This window comes from Crocodylus porosus, unplaced genomic scaffold (assembly GCF_001723895.1).
Source record: "Crocodylus porosus isolate Cpor-Errol unplaced genomic scaffold, CroPor_comp1, whole genome shotgun sequence".
Taxonomy (NCBI): Eukaryota; Metazoa; Chordata; order Crocodylia; family Crocodylidae; genus Crocodylus; species Crocodylus porosus.
The window spans coordinates 103,740,631-103,762,342 of NW_017728931.1; the positions used below are offsets into that span (position 1 = coordinate 103,740,631).

Here is a 21,712-nt window from a genome sequence, read left to right on the forward strand (position 1 = left end):
GCTAGCAGCAGGGACTCGGGGAAAGTCTGTTCACCAGGGCCCCCCTTGGAGTCGCCAGGAACAATGGCCACAAGCTGAGGGAGGATAGATTTAGGTTGGATATTAGGAAGAACTACTTCACTGTAAGGGTGGCCAGAGCCTGGAATAGACTTCCCAGAGTGGTGGTGCTCTCACCTTCCCTGGGAATCTTCAAGAAGAGAGTGGATAGGCACCTGGCTGGGGTCTTATGACCCCTGCCACCCCCAGGGCTCCTTCTTGCCCATGGCAGGGGGTCAGACTAGATGATCTGTCTAGGTCCCTTCCAACTCATTGATTCTATGATAAAAAAAACATTTGTCAAACATGTTTGGTTGATCTTCTTTGAATCATCTGTAGTCATTTGAAGTAAATTATAACTTTCAGTTCTTTTGTGAATCACAATTTTAAAATAAATTATTCAATCTCTCTTTAACAGATTGTTCCTGAAGATAATCTGGATTATGAAGCAATCATTAAAGGAGTAGACAGTGTTAGTCGTTTTGGTGAGGTTTTCTTCCAGCATTTTTATTCATTAGGGCAAATTCAGCTTTTGAATTCATATGTAAATGTTAGTGGCACAGTTGTGAATCATTAAACTCACAAAGCTGGATTTGATCGATTGTTGTTAAAAAAAAAAATACACACACCCAATTGTATAACAAATTTGTTGTACTTCCACAAATTAATATTTGAAAAAAGGAAAAAGAGCTCAAGTCACAAACTGGATACATATAACTTTTTTCAAGTATATGGAATCAAATGTTTAGTTTGCAACAAATTTTTAATGAAAATCAGAGAGATGTAACTATAAAACTGAAGGCTAATGTACAGTAGAGGAAATAATTATGAATTTATATTTGTTGAGAAGGGGAAGTTTTTAAATGCTGTACTAAACATAGTAATAATGACACACAATGAATTAAATAGATATGGGTTAAGTTTTTATCCAGGATAGCATCAAAAAGGACTGGTGGTATTTTGAATCCACACAGACATCAGTTCATAGAAGCGTTTGTTTTCCCAAAGCTGTAAAATTTTCCCATTGGAAGAAATCGGTATAATTTCTGATAGTTCCTCTTGCAGTTTCCTGTTGCTGCCATAAACATATATCTCACTTCTCTGGATTGACTCTAAATAAGCTCTTCCTTATCCGAGCCCCTGATTCATCAAAGTACTGGGTCATATAATAATCCACCAAATAGTTGTGTGTATCCCTATTTGTGTTACTGGGTTATGTCCATTTTCTATAGGATCCCAGAACATTCAAATGAACTGGAATGTTCATCCTGTCTCTCCCAGTCTTTGATATAGAGGTATACAAAAGGGGGGTATTGTTCACAAGGCAATCTTCACCTCCTTCTTTGGAACAGTGTTCCTCAAGCTGCCCTTCTTATTTACTATCTCAAGCAAGTTTGCTCCCCAGAAAGGATTCTTCTCTAGGCTAGATGAAATGCAGTGTGTGTATTAAAATGTTTGACCTGATAAAGAATGTCTTGCTTTTGAAAGCTTGTCTAACTCTATCCCCAGTTGATCCATTAGAAGATACCACCCTAAGAATATCACCCTTGCCTCTCTATATTAAAAATATAATGTTTCCCCAGACTCTAGTCAAGCCATACACCCTTTTCAGTATCCTCTTTCCCTTACACAGAGTAAGACTTGTTGAGATACTGAACAACCTGACTAGGGCTAAGTACAGACAGTCAAAAAACCTGAGGCTGAATCAATTAAATCTTTGCAGGTTAGTCTAAGCTGCATAGATTGAACTGATAAGCAAGTGAACAGACATTCCCTTTTGATTCCGGAAATGCAGCCACATGCCTGCAGTGGCCCAGGCCAGAAGCCAGGGGGTGCTAGAGAATACTTCCCTGGTCAACTGGAGCAGATGGCTTGGGTCAAGGTTAGCCCGCTCACCCTGTGAAGGCAGGGTTTGTAGAGGATGTGCAAAGCATGCTGGGATACTAGGGACTTTATGTTAACTTGAATCTCGTGAGGATCTGGGACAGAGGTTCAATAAACTTATTTAACCTAAATCAGTTAAGTCTGATGCTGCATCCATCCAGGTTTATCGTAAAACAGTTTTGGCTGTTATGAAAGCAGTTTATGTGTACTGAACTTCTGTTGTGACAGAGATATAAACTAGTTTCTGATCACTTAAACCAATTTATGTCTAACTTCTGTTCCTATCCTATGAGTTTAGTACATGTTAAACATGCAATACTTTATGGGACAAGGTCCATGATATTGTTTCTCTAAGCATGCTGTTGAAATGAAAACAGGAGACCTGAATTTTTTATTCAACCTCAATTTTCCACCATGGCTCTTTAGATTCTTCTGCTGAACAAGAATAATTCTTATTATCGGATTTTTGTTTAAAGTTGAGTGCAAAGGGTCCAGTCTTTCATTTTTAAAGCATCCTTTCTCAAAGCTTATCTAATTTGGAAGCTCCATGTTTGTTTTATTCATCTTTTATTTAATTTTTTAACAATCTGAATATAAATAATATTTTTCAGGAAAACAGGCTGCTTTAGAGCCATTTGTTTTGCTGAACCTTCTGCCGAATTCAACAGACAAATATTATACTTATAATGGATCACTGTCAACTCCTCCCTGCTCAGAGACAGTTGAATGGATTGTGTTTAAAGATACCATAGGAATTTCTGAAAGCCAGGTAATTCATTTAACCCATGCAAAAGAAATAATTATTCTTATGTTTAAAGAAAATGAATTTGATAAATATATCAAATGATAAAAGTGCATGGCATTGATTTCCAGCCTTCACAGCCTAGTGCTTCATTTATCCAGCTTTTAATTTGTACATGCAGCAATTAAAAACCTGTTTGTGTTAACATTTTTTTTTTTTAGTTAAGGACTATATTCTGAGCCTGTGCCAGGGAGTAAAAACTTGTCCTATACCTCTGTAACCTCAGCTATGGTATAGCAGAATGGGAAAAGATGCTTGAATGTTTCTCTTAGTAAGAGAAGGGTAGAGAATGAGCAGAGCTTTGGCTCCATCAGGGGGTTAGTTGAGTTGGCATAGGAAAACTAATAATTTACTAGTCATGGAGGGATTCAGTAAACTACCAGCCTGTAAGGCAAGAAGGAAGTACTGGGATAATTGTAACCTAGAGGTATATCTCTGAATTGCAATGCCTCCTGGAATTACTACAACTCTGGGACAGTTTAGGTACCACCCTTTCCTTAAGGTTATAGTTTATTTCAGACTCTAGCTAATTTTCCAGACTTTTTATAGGAGTTACCCTTTTTTCCCTTTAGTTGGCTGTATTTTGTGAAGTCCTTACAATGCAGCAGTCTGGCTATGTCATGCTTATGGATTACCTACAAAACAACTTTAGAAAGCAACAATATAAGTTCTCTGGGCAGGTGTTTTCTTCATACACTGGACAAGAAGAAATTCATGAAGCAGGTATTTACTGAATGATTACTTTATGGGTTATAAAGCTATTCTAAGTACAGACATTAACCTTAAGAATGACATGCATATTAGGGGTGCGCGAAACGGGCCGTATTCGATCCTGATTCAGCCCGAATCGGGGACAGTGATTTGATTCAGATCACTGTCCCAATTCGATTCAGCCAAATCCAAATCTGAAGATTCGATGCTGAATCACTGATTTGGCCATAGACACAGCTGTAAATGTTTTTTCTACATACCTCGAGCTACCAGGTGCAGCTTGTGAATACTGTGATGCTGGGGTGGATGGAGTGTCCCACAGGAGCGCCCGCCCCTCCCCACCGTGTGCTTGGCAGTGACCTGGGGGCACCACTGTGCACCACCGGCTTGGCAATCAGCCACGGGGCAACCCCGGGTGCTCCCTCAGATGCAGAAGGCACCAGTCGCCTAGGCAGGGGGACACAGGGTGAATCCTGTGCACTCCCCAACAGACCCAGAAGTGGACTGGAATTGCTTCTGGTCCACTTCCAGGTCTGCTGCCGAGTGCGCTGGGGACCCCCCACTGCACTCCTGTGGGATGCTCCATCCACCCTAGCATCTTAGCATTCACGAGCCACCTGGTACCTTGAGGTATATAGAAAAAACATTTAATGCTGTGTCTATGTCCGAATCATCAAATCTTTCAGAATCAATTCAGAGGGTTCCAATTTGATTTGGAGAGATTAAAGGGTCTCCTGATTCAGTTTGGATTTGGAGATTCAGCTACCGAATTGGGCCAAATTTCCTTGAATCAGCGACCGAAGCTTTGCACAGCCCTAATGTGTATTTTAACTTGAAATAGAAAAAAAGCCACAAGCTTTATTTTTGCTTATAAATCATGTTATAGTTTTGTCTTTTACTTTGAAAAAACACTAATTACTCATAAATCATGCTGAATTAAATAATGAAATTCTTGCAACAACAGAAAACATGTACTGAGACCACATCAGTTATTATCTGTTTCTCCATGAATGTGTGCTTTAAGACTGAACAATGTAGCTATTTCAAAGACTAAAAGGGGACTTCATTTTCAATGCATATTTAGTTCTTAATTGTGTCATGTAGACGTATATCCAATACAACTAGAGTAAACCTCCAAACTTATTTTACTTAGCCTACTAAGCAACTGTAAGATGTATACAATATCAAAAATCAGATTTCATTTTCTATAACCTCACTGATATCAATATAAACTACATTATGTAATGGAAAGCAAAATCTTGCTGAAGCACTACAAAAAGTATGTTTAAAAAAACCCTCAAAGCATGTCTAACATACAGCGACAGGAACAAGCTTCATGTAAAGCACAGCACTTTCATTCAAAGACATGACCACCAATGAGGATGTCTTTTGTGTAATAGCCTAGAGCACTAACCCAGGAGGCAGAGGAGCTGTTGCTACTGCTGCTTGCACCTACTTCTTATCTGACAGTCTAGAGCAGGACTATCCAAGTACTGAGCGGGCAGGACCTCATCCTTCATAAGCCACACCTGCAAAGCCCCCAGCTCCCTGGACCTCATGTTGCACAGGCCTGCCACTGATGCCATGCTCCCTCCTCCACACCCCCATCCCCGCCAAAAAGCTTCACTATACCATGCCAGGCCATGCCATGCCAGGCAGGTGCCCCCTAGCTTGTTGCATTGTACTACATACACACTAGGGTTGGCATGTGTCCATATATATGTAAACACTAAAAAAAAAAGGGTAAGAATGCTTGTATGTAAAGTCCAGAAAAAAGGAGCTGTCTACAATAAAATAAAACAAAAAAACCCTAAGAAAACATAAACTTGACTGAAGACCTGTCATCAGAATGAGGCTGGGTGCAAGAAATGTCGAGGGACACCCTGTTGGGAGCTCTCCTTTAGGGCTTTATGGCCTATGGGAGGTGCCACAGTCGCCTTCCCAACAGACTTGGTTAGGTGGTAGCTCCACTGCACTGGTTTACTAGTGACTGAGACTGTTAACTATGTGGGATTCACCAAATACTTAATGGTTCAGATTTTCTCTAAGGTTTGTGTTTATCCATGTTTTCCTGTCATAAACCCTGTTTTGGTTGATCGTTGTTTGTGAGTAGGGAAGTTTGTTCACTTTAGAACACCTGGTTAAAATTTACTTTCCCAAGTTTCTGGGTGGGGGCTTGAGCCAGATTTAGTAAGCTGATGTTAAACTTCTATATTTGAACCTAGTCCTTGTTATTGCTGTCCAGGGGCTGTAAAACGATGTCAATAAAAATTTATGTCATTTAAAAGTTTGGTTGCCAGTAAGAAGTTTGCAGATTTTCAGTAAAAAAAATAAAATAAAATTCTTAGATTGGACACCGTGGTGGTCACCCTGCCAAGCTGCCAAGCTGTGTGCCACGCAGGGCCGAGAGCAGACAGCTAGAGCCAGAGGATAGAGGGGAGCCTGGAGACTGTGACAGAAGCAGCTGCAGCAGCAAGAGCCAGAATATGTTGGGAATGGTGCCTGGGTGGGAACCTGCAGGTTGCGATTTAACCCCTCACGATCCGCATGCAGTCTGCCGGCTGCAAAGTAGATAGCTCTGGTCTAGAGAGCAGAGAATTAACCCAGGAAATAACCTATATACATTATATTCCCTTCTTAGCCTGAGAGATTCAAACCCATGTCTTCTACTTCCTAGGAAAGCACTGTAACAGCCAACCTAAAAGCAAGGTTAGTGTGGGTAAGCTCTCCACCCCTCCACAGCCAGGAGTGTGCAGGTTGTGATTCTGTGAAAACAGCAAACACAGGAAGGAGCTTGACTCTGTAATTCATTGACCATCTTGGAGCAGGGAGACCTGGTCCCTGCTACCAGGATTGCTTGTATATTTTGCATTAAATAGTCTTTGTGTAGAAAGTGTAAACCTTTGGGAGGTAACCTTTGGCTATACTGTCATTCTCCCACTTTTTCTCTCTTTCTGGCTTCATCAGTTTTCTGTTCCTTGCTCTACAGAGACTCAGCTTCATCAGAACTGTGGAGAGTACCTCCCTGTCTCTGTGCACAATCCAGGTGCACATAACTGGTTTCTTGCCCTTAGCCTGGGAGTTAGGATACTCCAGGAGGTGGGTTGTGTGAACATCAAACTGCAAAGGGCATAGATACCAGGTCTTCTGCTTCCTGGGTGAATGTGCTAATGTCTAGGAAACTCACTAACCATGTGTTTAAAAAAAATGATTGAGTCTTCTATTTTTAAAATACAGTTAGGACTATTTAGGCACCCATGTCTGGGAGAAAGTTTTCAGCTGGGAATCCTGATTTTACAAAAGTATCTCAGTGAGTGCTGCAGGGAGGTACCTCTGTCCCAGATATGGGTAGGATTTCAGCACACACCCTCTTCAATGTTTCTTATTGCCTCTTTGAAGGGTCCCCTCTGGCAACATGTTGTCTATTGTGATCCTATTCCTAGATGCCTAACTCTTTCTGCGTACTGTATTTTAGTACTGTAGTTTTATTTGTATTAATATTTCCACCTGATTCTATGCTGAAGGGCTCTGTGCTTGGAATTTTCCTTTAAGTCAGCAACTGTTGGGTATTCAGACCTACCAGACTGAGTCACATACATGGGACATTAGTTGCACTGAAATATTGCTGTATAGGGTGGACTTACAGCCTCATTAGTAGTTAATCAAATGAAGCTTCAGTTCTGAGGTGTGCTTTGTACTTCTCATAAATATCTGAAAATCATTGTTCTGGGAGCTGAAATTTCTCATACTTAGTGTCAACCAAGAAATTAATTTTTATCAGAAAGCTTCATAAGAATGTATTAAGCTGTGTTTGATTACTTGAAACATAGGGATAGGACTATGGAAAGAATTTTAGATTTGTTAGAATTGAGCTTGAGTTATTAAATATACTGCTGTGTAGAAGTATCAGATTTTTGCACACTTTGATACTTTTATATGAAAACCATGCAGTCAGCCTTAGTTGGAGAAATTTGATTTGGAAAATAGCTAAAATTATCCCTTCCCAAGAGAAATTTGAAGGTGAGCTCAGAGTGGTATCTCTTCCTTTCTATTTTAGGGTCCCATGGTGTCAGCCATGGTGAGGGCTTCTCACTCCTGTGGGTTCTTGTAATGGATCCACAGAGAAAGAATGTCGTGGACAGGGGATCCCATGTCCCTGGAGACAAAAGCTGTCTGCATTGGTGGCACTCCTTCCTATTTTGATTAACTGGCCTCCATCTTCCTTTGATAGCTTTGCTACCAATGACTGGTCCCTGAAATTCACTAGCGTCAGCATAAAATCAAAGGGAGTTAATGTGAATGTGATCTGTGTCACCCCTATGTAGATGTCCACATAGGAAAACAGGGACTAGACAGGAGATTGTGCTGCAGAGTGAGCCTCTGTTTTCCAGTACTTACCATACCTGAAAGCCTTCTGTGCCAACTCTTAGTAATGTGTGGGTTTACACAGACGAAGGTTAATACTACAGAGGAGATTGGCATCCAGCCACTTCCCCTTCTTGACAAGCAGAAGATCTATTACCAGAATCTCTTCTGTAAACATATATGGAGAAAATGTTCCAGCCTACAGTTAGTAGAGCCCCTTTACACTCTCATTAATATCAGTGTAAACTGGGAATAACTTCAGTCCTACTAATGGTTAATTATTTTGTACTGAGTATCCAAAAGGCCTGACTTCTGTGCCATTAAAATTTCATACATAATACTGCATGTGTATAAGTTTTACTATAGTTTACAGGTTCAAGGTAGTACAATAGACTTTTTCACATTTGGCTGATAGTTTTGTATAACACAGAGCAAAGCATCTTTAATCTACTGAGTGTGAGAAAAAATATATTCTGGACTTCATTTCACTATGGGAACAAACACATTTAATATTTGTTTCAAAAGTAGATACTTAAAGTAAATAATTGTACATTAAGCATGCTGCTCTAGACAAAAAGAAGAGACAAACAGGCAGTACTAAAAGTCCAAGTACTCCTTCTCTGTACATATTTCACAATAAAACCTGAAGTGTAAACTGTCCATAATAATAGCAAATGGCTTTATATTCCTGATGGACCACAGTTAGCTTCCTTCAATATAACAGTTAGTTGGCCACATTTACATGAGCAATGGATTGTGCAGTTGTTACTGCACAGTCATTTAGTATTTGTGCAAAGCCACATACTAAATTACTGCGCAGTAACCGGTGTTACTGTGCAGTACTGTCACCACACATTTTTTTCCCCGATGCTACTGCATAGAAGCAATGAGCTACTGTGCAGTAGCTTGTTACTACTGCGGAGTACAGTCACTGCACAGCTAGTGCCCAGCAATGCTACCGCGCTATAGTGTCTCATGTAGACATGTCCTTTATATCTAAAATTATGTTCACCTGAGTTCTTGAAGGTACAGTATTTGAGGAACATTAACATTTGTTACTAAAGATACTTACAGAAGAGTTTTAAAATGTTATATATAACAAGTGAAACAAGAAAAGCTAAATCCGATGTATAAACAGACTCACATTTTGTATGTGCTATCACTGAGTTGTCATAGCTTACTTCCCCTTAATCGACACAAGAAAACCTAGAGCTGTGAAACATATTGACTCGTTACTACACAGCAGCAGCATGGCTGGGCACAAACCATGACATGGTGCTACTGCACAGTAAGCATCACTAGGCAGCTGTGCCAGGATGCTGCTGCACAGTCATGCTGGTTACTGCTCAGTCGTTTAGTACTTGGTCATGCATGTACTAAATGACTGTGCAGTAACAACTGGTCAGTCAGCATCTCATACAGACATGGCCACTGAGATACCCATTTGAAAAGTTACATTATATTGACTTGCAGACAAAATCTTGTCTATCACAACCATGCAGTTGATCCAGTAAAAGATGCACTCAAAAACATTCTTGCCTCTTACAATATTATACTAAGAAAGTTAGAGTCCAAACTTTCTCCTGTTTGAGTAAGTACAAAATCTCACTTTATTATTCTTAGTAATACAGACTGTTTGTTAAACAGAGTAGAATATTCTTATAGGGACTAATTGGTTGCTAGTCATGGAAAATAAGCTTTCTGTTGCATTATAAACTTGGTTCAGGAATTGGTTATCAAGAATTTTCACACTGCTACTCCAACTCCAAACCCTTGTCCTTGGAAGAACTATATTTTAGATGTGAGAGGTATTTCATTTTCCAGGCCTGCACAGTGTTATATGTAATATTGTTATGTGGCATACTTCTCCTAATCTCCTTTAAACACTAATCTTAACAAGGCCATGCTTCAGACTCTAACTCATAAAGCTTTCAAGGAAACTTTAGTCCTTTATCTGCACAAGTTCAAATAACATGAAAATCTATTTATAAAACCATCAGCTGTTGTTCTTAAAAATGTGAAAATAATGTTGACAGACCGAGCTGATTTTATAACATTTCAGCAAGTATAATCAGATCCAACAGTGCCTGTAGGTATATGTAAAAATATAACTCTTGGAAATCTCACCTGGCTTCAGTAAAGATATAAAAATTTGCCTGTAGATTTTTTTTCAATTTTCAACCTGTTGAGAATCAGGGCAGCCCTTGAAGAATGCCAGTTCTTCATTTAATCTCCTTTTTTGACCACAGTAAATAAAGCAATTTTTCTGTTGCAAAGAATTCAGAAGGACAACACCAGGTCAGAATGTTTTTAATGATACAGATTCCTATTTGAAATCTCTGGGTTTATACTGTAAATTGTTTCCAAGCTAGCAGTGCTGACACTATGAGGCACCCCATGGCACCCTTTAAAGGATTTCAAGGCACCCTAGTGCCCTGATTGAGAATCTCTGCTCTATCATAACATTCTTTTAAACTCATTATATTTTCCTTTGAATTGGAGCTGCATAAAGTTTAAAATTCCTTTGACATATTTCATGCAGATACTGGGCCATAGACTACTATTTTTATAATAATTATATTACTGCAGTGATATAGTGCTTTCTAAGACTATCACAGAAAGCAGCGAGTAGACTCATCCACTTTGTGTTAATTGTTTTTCAGGTACTTAAAGGTAGGATTACAGACACCTAAATCCACTTAGATGCTTAATGGGTGGAATAGGATCTGGTTCCATGTAATTTTTTTTAGGGGTCTGAAAATGAAAGAACGTTGAAGGCTACTGGTCTAAACTGTATGAGTCTATGGAGGTCTCTGGACTTCTGACCCGATTCATCTGATCTCATTGACCAGGTTAAGTAGAATTTCTTGCTCTTACCGAACCTGTCGCTCTCAGGGTCACTAGCTGTGCAACATGAGAGAACATAAGTAGACCTACTTACTGTTGAACACTACATTAGAAGATTTAAAGTAATGATTTAAACTTTAGCAGTGGTATATACAGTTGTCACTAGTAGCAATGCTATGGCCGCAACTTGCTGTAAGACTACCTAAGAAGAGCTAGCCACTGATAACATTTAAGACTGCCAAAACTCTTGTCATTGCTTCCTCTCCTTCTCACCATGGACAGACTCTATATTCCCAAGTAAATAGAAAGGTATGTTAGTTCTTTCCCACACATCCAGGTAAACAGAAATAGCCTATTACTTTCTATACATTGACAGCTCTGCAATATTGCTCATGTCCTTGTCTAAGTTACTTTGTCTAACTAAACCGTGTTTCCTGCACTCTGAAAGAAGCAGAAGTGTAGGAGACATAGGCTAAATTACTGACAGTGACCACTGAAAAGCCTATGACTTCTTTTGAATGTCTTATACCTTCACTCTATAACCTAATTGTGAATACCTGTGCTGCTATTTGAGACACAGAGACTTCCAATAGATATGTAAATTTTAATAAGCATTTTTCCTTATGACTGACAGATTTGGGAACTACCTTCATTAAAGATGGTCTAGAAGGATTCTCAAAAAAACAGAGACTTAATAAGCAAAAGCCTGGAGCCAGTGTAGGCATTGATTCTGACCCCTTCTCCCCCAGCTTGTCTTCCCATTACTGAACAGACTTTACTGAGAAGCCAAAAGAACAGAGCAGTAGAGTGAGTAAAACAGCACTGGAAAAGGGGAGGAATGTGGGAGAAGAAGACCAGAGACGGATGTTAAGGGAAAGGGACAGAAAGATGGAGAAGCACAAAGTCAAATAAATGAATAAGCTGAATACTAACCAGAAGTCAAATAAATGAATAAGCTGAATACTAACCAACAGTGTGCCCTTGTTGCCTAGAAGGCTAATGGCATACTGGGCTGCATTTGTTGCCAGCAGATCAAGGGAAGGGGTTATTCCCCTCTATTTAGCACTGGTGAGGCCACATCTGCAGTACTATATCCAAGTTTGGGCCCCCACTACAGAAAGGGCATGAACAATTTGGAAAGAATCCAGCAGAGGGAAACAAAAATGATTAGGGGGCTAGGGCCCATGATTTAGGAGAAGAGGCTGGGGGGATTGGGCTGATTTAGTGTCCAGAAGAGAAGACTGAGAGGGGATTTAATAACAACCTTCAACTACAAGAAGGGTAGCTACAGAGGATAGAGCTAGACTGTTCTTAGCAGCGGCAGATAACAAAACAAGGAGCAATGGTCTCAAGTTGCAGCAAGGGAAGTTTAGGTTACATATTAGAAAAAACTCTCTCACTAGTACCATGGGAACAGGTTACCCAGAGATGTTGTAGAATCTCCATCCTTAGAGACTTTTAAGACCCAAGCCTTGGCTGAGATGATATAGTTGGAGGTGCTTTGAGCAGGGGGTTGGAATACATGACTTCCTGACATCCCTCTCACCTGTAATTTTCTATGATTCTAACAATGTGGCTTCACATCTTTGGAGTTGGAACAAGATGCCTTTACTGTTCACATTACTACAAACTGGGCGGTGTAGAGAGTCTTTATACTTAAAACTGTCTCCACCCTGGGGGACACTATTTCACTTTGTATGCAGCCTTCAGCTACCTGAAGGGTGGTTCCAAAGAGGATGGAGCTAGTGGTGGCAGATGACAGAACAAGGAGCAACAATCTCTAGTTGCAGTAAGGAAAGTTTAGGTTGGATATTGGGACAAATTTTCTCACTAGAAGGGTAGTAAAACACTGGAACAGGTTACCCAGAGAGGTGGTGGAATCACCATCGTTGGAGGTTTTTAAGACCTAGCTAAACAGTACCTTGGCTGTGATGCTCTAGTTGGGGATGGTCCTGCTTTGTGAGGGGGTTGGACTAGATGATCTCCTGAGATCCCTTCCAGCCCTAACTTCCTATGATTCTATAATTTAGGTGGATAAATAGTGGGTAAAGAGAAGTAGGAAGTGATTGGAGGTTGTTGTGAAGGTTAAGAAGAATGTATATAGGAAATATAGTAAGTAAAGGAACCTGGATCAAGGCAAAAGGACTACAGACAGAGAGAGATCTGTATCCTGTTAGAAAAAAATATAAAAAGTTAGGAAAAAGCAAAGAGAACAGGCAGATATACACACAGAGCTAGAAAATATTTTAGAGAAAATCTTCTAATTATAAAAGAAATTTTCCCCCCAATTAAATTTTCTCTCAATTAAACTGAGGGAAAACATAATCTAGAGATTAGAGAAAAAGATACATTATGCTATGAACAAACTGTGGAGTGTAAGTATAGAATAGGAAAAAAGGAAGACAGGGAAATAGAGGAGGTTTATTATTTTTAAACAAAATTACTTTGGGTAATCTTGGTTATATTTTATTTTTTTAAAGAGTTTTAAAAGTTATTTGAAAACACAAGGGACAAGGAAAATGTTAAAAAACACCTTAGAGGTTGCACTTTCTCCCTTGTGGTTTACTATGACCAGAGCAAAAAAGAGTGTAAGTGTAGTTAAAGCATATTGATTTCCTTCTGCCATCTGGTGGACATGTACTGAAATAGCAACAATATGCATTTAATAGAATTAAAAGTGGTTTGAAAAAACAATTTAATGTGATTATTATTTATTTAGTAGATTTATATCCTACTCTATCCAAAAGGGTCAACCCACGGACAAGAAACAAGAATAGATGCACCAAACAACACCCTAGTGAAGAAAGAAAAAAGTTTCGGGCTTATAAAGTTAAACAGATACATCCCCATTTCTGAATAATAACATTTGAAAATAGGAATTGAATTAGTCATTTGAGAGTAAACAGTGAGTTAAGATTACATGTGTTATATTACAACCAAAGGAATAGACTCTCAAAAGAAATTATCGCATCACTGTAGATCTGAAACATGGGAACTGACACGAAGATAGATTTCAGAATAATTTACAACAATCTGCAATGTATTGTGAGCTCAGAGGAATACAATTTTAGTCATCATCTTTGTTTTGTTTCTTTATGTAAATAAAATATTTAGTAGTTTTCCAACAATTCATTATAGAGTAGAAATTTGATCTTCTAAGAGAGTGCATAATTTTGAGTGCCCTCTTGTGTTCAAAGGCAGTTTGCAAAGTTAATTAAAAGATCCAAGTTAGATTTTCATTCCTGTGAAAATTTCAGTTTTGTCCTCAAAAGGTTTGGTATCAAAGTATGCTCTGAATTTTTATTATAAACTTTAAGAAACTGTAAGAGATTCTCTCTTAACCTTTTAAGTCAGTGGTTCTCAAAACTAACCACTCACAGCTGACCAGGATGTGCTAAACAGTCAGCAGCTGATCCATGGATCACCCTAACCATCTCTCCCTTTTTCAATGAAAAGTTTGATGGTAGAGTCACATAGTGGTCTACAGCAGGTTCTGAGCTATTGCTCTAAACTGAGAACTACTGATCTATATACTTAGCTTATTTATTAATATATCACATGCACCTTTTCCCCCAAAAATTACCTGCCAAAATTAGGGTGTATGACTTAATCAGAGAGGCTGATTTCTGCATTGGAATGGAAGCATAAATATTCTGGAATGGGACTGTGCTTCACTCCCATTTCTCTGGCCAGCATATAGCAGGCGTGGAGTCCACTCTATAGTATCAGAGCTAGTTTTAGTCTTCTTGTGACCATGACTGAAAAAAAAAAGTGATTTTTCATACCGAAACAAAGCATGTGTCTTATTTTGGGGGGTGTCATATGCAAAAAAACCACAGCGTTTTAGATTATTTTAGATTATTTTTCCTTATATCCTTGGATTTCATTTAAATAGACTGTGTTGCTTTAAATATACATTTTCTATATGTTTCTCTAAATAAGGGATACAAACTTAATCCCTTGTATCAAATGGTAAATCTTAACAAGATTTGAATCAGTTAAGAAATACCTGCATTTTTCATAGCCATTTAGTTATGCATGAATTGAAAACTTTCCAGCAGTAATTGTTTTAAACATTTGGTAGCTGAAATGAGGTAATAGAAATGATATAATAAGTGAAATAATAGAATGAGTAACACAGCCGTTCATTACATACTAAAATTTTAAAGAAAATTGTTAAACTGAAGGCAGGTACCCAACAATGAAAAATTCAATTCTAATGGCAAGACTCATAGAAAATAACAAGCAGCTGAAAACTGTCTTGTCAAGAGAAACATTAAGTCACATTTACTTAGTTGAAAGTTTTAGAGCTAGACTGAGCTCCCATGAAAATAAATGAGGTGACTTCTCCTGGTGCAAGTATTGGAGAGTGCCTGTACACGAGCAGACTCAATTAACTGAGTCTGCTAGAGTGTGGTAATTACTAGGGCTGTGCAAAGCTTTGGTCCTTTATTTGATTCAGTGGAGATTCAGCCTGATTTAGTGGCTGAATCTCTGAATCCGAATCAAATCAGAGGACCCTTTAATCTCTCCGAATCAAATGGGAATCCTCCAAAATCGATGTGGAGAGATTCAGAGAGATTCAGAGATTTGGACATAGACACAGCTTTAAATGTTTTTTCTGCATACCTCTAGGTAGCAGGGGTTTGTGAGTGCTGCGATGCTGGGGTGCATGGAGTGTCCCACAGAAGACAGGGGGCTCCCCAGCATACCCAGAAGTGGACCAGAAGCACTTCCGGGTCCATCGGGGAGCATGCTGGGCCCCCACCCCCCACACTACCCCAGCTCAGTGACTGGTGTCTCCTGGGTCTGGGAGGGGCACCTGCACTTCAACATCGCAGCGATCATAAGCCACGCCTGCTACCTCCAGGTATCTACAAAAAACTTTCAAAGCTGTGTCTATGTCCGAATTGCTGGTTTTCTGAATCAGCATTGAATTTTCAGATTTGGATTTGAACTAATCGAATCAGAGACAGTGATCCAAATCAACAAATCGAATCACTGTCTCTGATTTGGGCCAAATCCCAATCTAAAAGGCCCCCATCACACACCCCTAGTAATTACTGCACTCCAGCAGCCTCCAGCATCTTGTATATCAGTGTCCCCACACTTCAAAATGGCAGCAGGGGCACTCTAGCTAAAGATTATTTGACAAGCTTTAGGTAAAGCTCCCCCACTACCATTTTGAAGTGCAGGGGGACACTACACCCCCCTCCCACACACACACACTCCCAGAGCACATGTATAAACTCCTGGAGAGACCGACTAGGGGCCATGCTCTTCTTGACCTGCTGCTCACAAACAGGGAATAATTGGTGGGGGATGTAGAAGCAGATGGGAACTTGAGCATCAGTTACCACTAGATGATTGAGTTCAGGATCCTGACAAAAAGAAAAAAGGAGAGCAGAGTATGGACCCTGGACTGCAGAAAAGCAGACTTTGACTCCTTCAGGGAACTGATCAGCAGGATCATCTGGGAGGCCAGTCTAATGGGAAAAGGAGTCCAGGAGAGCTGGTTATATTTTAAAGAAACCTTACTGAGGGCTCAGGAACAAACCATCCTGATGTGCAGGAAGAATAGCAAATATGGCACAGAACTCTTTGGTGAGCTGAAACGGAAAGGAAGCTTACAAGAAGTGGAAGCTTGGACAAACAACTTGGGAGGAATATAAGAATATTGCTCAGGCATACAGGGATGAGTTCAGGAAAAACAAAGCACAATTGGAGTTGAAGGTAGCAAGGGCCTTGACGGTTAACAAGAAGGGCTTCTACATTTATGTCAGGAACAAGAGGAAAAAGTCAGGGAAAGTGTGGGTCCCTTATTAAATGGGGGATGCAACCTAGTGACAGATGAGGAGGAATAGACTGAAGTACTTAATGTAATGCCTTTTTTACCTTGGGCTTCACAGGCTCCCAGACTACTACACTGGGCAACACAATTTAAGGAGCAGGTGAGCAGCTCTCAGTGGTGAAAGAACAGGTTAGGGACTATTTAGAAAAGCTGGACATGTACAAGTCCATGGGGCCAGATGCAATGCATCTAAGGGTGCTGAGGCAGTTAGCTGATATGATTGCAGAACCACTTACCATCGTCTTTGACAAGTCATTGGGGGAGGTCTGGGACAATTGGAAAAGGGTAAATATAGTGCCCATCTTTAAGAAAGGGAAGAGGGAAGATCCAGGGAACTACAGACCAGTCAGCGTCAGCTCAGTCTCTGAAAAAATCATACAGCAGGACCTCAAGGAATCTATTTCCAAGCACTTGGAGGACAACAGGCTGATTCAAAACAGTGAGTATGGAGTTACAAAGGGCAAGTGATGCCTGACCAACCTGATTGCCATCTATGATGAGATGACTGGTTCTGCTGATGTGGGGAAAGCAGTGGCTGTGATGTACCTTGATTTTATCAAGGCTTTTGATACTGTCTCCTATAGCGTTCTTGCAAACAAGTTAAGGAAGCATGGGTTCTATGAGTGGACTGTAGATGGATAGAAAGCTGTCTGGATTGTCAGGTTTAATAGGTAGTGATAAATGCTTCAAGGTCTAATTGGCAGCCAGTATCAAATGGAGTGCCCCCGGGGTCAGTTCTGGACTGAACAGTTTTGTTCAGTATCTTCATTAATGCTCTGGAAGATGGGATGGAGTACACCCTCAGTAAGTTCATGGATGACACTATAAGAGGGGGCCTTGTCAGGGCCAATCTACCAATGCCCCACCCACGTGTTCTGGGCCAACCACCTGCCTTCTTGCCCAGCACACCTTGATGACATTTAATTAAGTTGTTAATAAGTGGGAGGCTGCCCATTTCTTGCTCCAATACCAGGGAGTGCTATCTGCGGCTCCATTCCTCCCCTACACCACAGCCCAAGCCTCACAGATGGCATCCACTGTTTTTAATGTCACTGGCCCCCACTCTGGGACCCAGAATCCTCCCATCCAGACCCCTACAAGATCCCTCCATTCAGGCAGCCTACTCTGCCTTCATTCTGGGCTGCCTAGCTCCCTGATCTGTTCCCCCTTACGGGTGTGATCCCCCTGAGACCTCTGGCTACACAGGCCCAGGCCTCATCTTCAGGCCAGTTGGAACCCTAGGGCCTCAGCTTTGGGCATCCCTTGCAGTGGGCCCCTGGCCCTTACACCCTTCTGGTCCTGGCCCCAGCATTGACTAGTCGGGATTTCAAGGCAGGTTTCTAAAACTATAACCCCACTTTCTCTTCTGGGTTCACCTTCTGGACCCTACTAGCAGGTAACCCACCCGGTTGTGGGAGCTGGGGTTATTAAGGCACCCCGACCTGCCTTTCACTGGCCTGGAATTTCCTGGGGGCTCCCATGCCACAGAGTCCCACCAGGCCACCCACTCCCAGCGGGGTGCAGTTTTAGGTCATGCCCAGGACCAGGAGCCTCCAAGCCATCCCCTACAGCTCCTGCCCTTACCTCCAGGGTGATACATGAAGCCTTGCAGCCAAGCAATGTTGCTGCCTGGCCCTCCAGCAGTGGACTGTTCTGTTTATGTAGGTGGCCAGAGATCTAAAATGGCCACTGCAATCAAGCACCTGCTGGCTGCTTGGCGGAGTCCTTAAAGTGGCAGGCACCAACAATGGCTGCTGCAGACACCAAGCTGGGAGGAGTAGTAGATATCCTGGAGGGTAGGGCTAGGATTCAGAGGGCATGTCTATATATGTGCTTTAATGCTCATTAGTCAATTTTAATGCACATTAAAGCATCACTAAACCATGCTATTTAGTTAATGAGCATTGAAATAGACTAATGTGCATTAAGGGTCACTTAAAAACCATTCTCTTTAGTTAATGCATATTAAGACAGACTAATGCGCATTTTCCTAGTACCCCAGGGCACCTATACACATGATGGACCTCTGCTCCAATGTGTGCTTATTAGAACATGTTGGAACAGACTCAATTAATGCGAGTCTCCTGGAGTGTGCTAATTAGTGTACTCCAGCAGCCTCTGCATCATGTATATTCAGCATCCCCACATTTCAAAATGGTGTTGGAGGAACTTAAACTAAAACTCATTTGACAAGCTTTAGTTAAAAGCACCCCCACTGCTATTTTGAAGTGTGGGACACTGAATGCATGTGATACTGCAGGTGCTTTAATTAGAGCAGTTCTCAGAGCTGCTCCAATTAAGGTCACGCCCCCCCAGAGCATGTGTATAGTCACCCTCACAATTGAGATACTAGATTTAATGTGCATTAACCAAAGTGTGTTAATGCACACTTCTACTAATGTAGAAGCACCCAGAGTGACCTAGGCAAGTTGGAGGATTGGGCCAAAAGAAATCTCATGAGGTTCAACAAGGATAGGTGCAAAGTTCTACATTTAGGACAGAAGAATCCCATGCACTGCTACAGGTTTGGGGCCAACTGGCTAAGCAACAGCTCTGCAGAAAAAGATCTGGGGGTTACAGTGAACAATAAGCTGAACAGTCAACAGTGTGCCTTGTTGCCAAGAAGACTGACCTGTATTAGTAGGAGTGTTGCCATCAGATTCAGGGAAGTAATTATTCCCCTCTATTCGGCACTGGTGAGGCCACATTTGGAGCATTGTGTCCAGTTTTGGGACCCCCCACTACAGAAAGGATATGGACAAATTGGAGAGAGTCTAGCAGAGGGCAATAAAATGGTTTGGGGACTGGGGCACATGACTTATGAGGAGAGGCTGAGGGAACTGGGCTTATTTAATCTAGAGAAGACTGAGGTGGAATTTGATAGCAACCTTTAACTAGCTAAAAGGTTTTTTCAAAGAGGATGGAGCCTAGACTGTTCTTAGTGGTGACAGATGACAGAACAAGGAGCAATGGTCTCAAGTTGCAGCAAGGGGAGTTTAAGTCAGATATTAGGAAAGACTTTCATACTCAGAAGGTAGTAAAGTACTGGAATGGATTACCTAGAGAGGTGGTGAACTCTCCATCTTTGGAGGTTTTTAAAGCCTGGCTTGACAAAGCCCTGGCTGGAACTATCTAGTTGGGGATTGTCCTGCTTTGAGCAGGGGGTTGGACTAGATGACCTCCTGAGGTCCCTTCCAATCCTGCTTTTCTATGATTCTGCAATTCTAGGACTTGTACTGACTTCTGTGGGATGTGAATTAGCCCTTCAGTACTTGGAATTAGTGATGCTATTTATTAAAATGATGCTATTGCTGTTGTTGCTGTTGTTATTGCTATTGTTATTATTTTAAGTTTGCAGCTCAGAACCAGAAAATGTCCAAGCTGATCCAAAGAACTATACTAGCCTACTTGTTACCTGGGATCGACCTCGAGTTGTGTATGACACCATGATTGACAGATTTGCTGTCTTTTATCAGCAATTGGATGGAGAAGACCAAACTAAGCATGAGTTTCTGACAGATGGGTATCAAGACTTGGTAACTAACCTCTTCAAGTTTCATACAAAGTGTGGGTAGTGAAGCATTCACAAAGAATTATGCTGGGTGATTAAATGATGTCACAGAGCTTATTCATTGAAAATTAATTTGTTTGGGTGCTGCTCAGAGAAACTCCACTTCTCTCCTTGATTATGGAGCCTCGGAGACAAATTTAAAAAAAACCCCAACCTGTGTGGGGGAGAGCTGTCATCACTGAGGTAGTATGGCTTCCTTAAACTTCTGTTCTTTTTTCTCTGTCGAACCAACTAAAGAGTGCTGTGCTATCAGGTTCCAATCTTACTGATCATGTGGTTCTTTCTCCATACAGTGAAGAGCCTGCCCCATTGATCAGTAATGTATAGAATGACATACATAGGCAAATAATAAAAGATTCAGTATCTGAACAATTATACCGGAGAGACTACTATGAATATTGATTGATTTGTAATTTGATGGTGCTTTACCAATATAAAAAATCACTCCCTTTGAAGAGCCATACACTGAACAAAAAAAAGCAGTCTATAACTAGTATTCAGCATAGAAAAATGTGCTCTGTCCAGTTATTCAGTATTCTCCATTAGGACATTTCACAGGATCTAGTTTTAAAGGGGGTTTTTGCCTGTTTTTCTCACCAAAATGTAAAAGTCACATATTAGAATATACTGGAACTGTTTCTCATTGGTTCATGTAAGAAAACAACAATTTTAGGAAAAGATTTTAGGAATCAAACTTTTTTTAATTTGCTGGAAATTCCCATTTATATTCTTAACCATTACTTTTCTTTTAGGGAGCTATTCTAAATAATCTGCTGCCCAATACAAGTTACGTTCTTCAGATAGTTGCTATTTGCTCTAATGGTCTATTTGGAAAATACAGTGACCAAGTCATTGTTGATACTCCTCCAGATGGTCCAGGTAAGTGTTCTCTTGAACCTAATTCTTTTTCTGATAAAATGTATTAGGAGAAATAGTTTGCTTGCAAACCAGTTGAAATGCTTAACTACCCAAATGCTATTAAATTAAATTTCAAAATCATTTGTGTTAACCATAAATTTAGTTAATGAGACTTTTTGTTACTCATTTTCTATCATTGAGTATGTAATTCTCCATTCATTTTAAACTTTAAATAACACCATCTGTAAAGTTAATTTTTATTGTTGTTTTTTTAGCTCTAAAAATATTCTGAAGGAGTTGCACATTATTTCAGATCATATTTGAAATTATTTCAGTTTGAAACTTTTTAATTTATGGTTTCAGCATACTTCTGCTTCCAAACTTGAATACACTTAGTAAAAATGTAAAGCAAAAAATTAAAAAGATAATACGATTTTAAAATATGTATCTCAATTGATTTTGAAATTTTATTACATATGAGCACTTGGAGTTTGATTTCAAAACACAGGGTGGTGGAATTCCCTTGCTTCTTAATGTTGAATCATGATGATCAAAAATGCTAACAATTCTCTTGTTGATTTCAAAGCCAGATTTAACTCTTCTGCTTGTAAGTTAATCACTGGTAATTTTCTACCACAACAGAGAACCTTTACATTTATGGCCATCAGCTTGGGCCTTTCGTGTGGACTGATCATAAGTAAAGCTATAATTTTTTCATGGGAGCTATGGAAACAACAACGAATATGAAAAAAAATACCTGACTCTCCTGATGCAATTCCAAGGAAGT

At 40.2% G+C, this 21,712-nt stretch overlaps 1 protein-coding gene across 1 annotated transcript in view; it reads left to right on the forward strand.

The window, feature by feature from the left end:
- Positions 1-21,712, forward strand: part of PTPRZ1 (protein tyrosine phosphatase, receptor type Z1) — a 165,868-nt gene that overhangs the window by 79,149 nt on the left and 65,007 nt on the right. Inside the window, exons 6-10 of the mRNA XM_019543956.1 lie at positions 455-521; positions 2,532-2,689; positions 3,295-3,445; positions 19,848-20,032; positions 20,820-20,946. Coding sequence (XP_019399501.1) covers positions 455-521; positions 2,532-2,689; positions 3,295-3,445; positions 19,848-20,032; positions 20,820-20,946 — 688 coding nt within the window. The remainder of the gene's footprint in view (positions 1-454; positions 522-2,531; positions 2,690-3,294; positions 3,446-19,847; positions 20,033-20,819; positions 20,947-21,712) is intronic.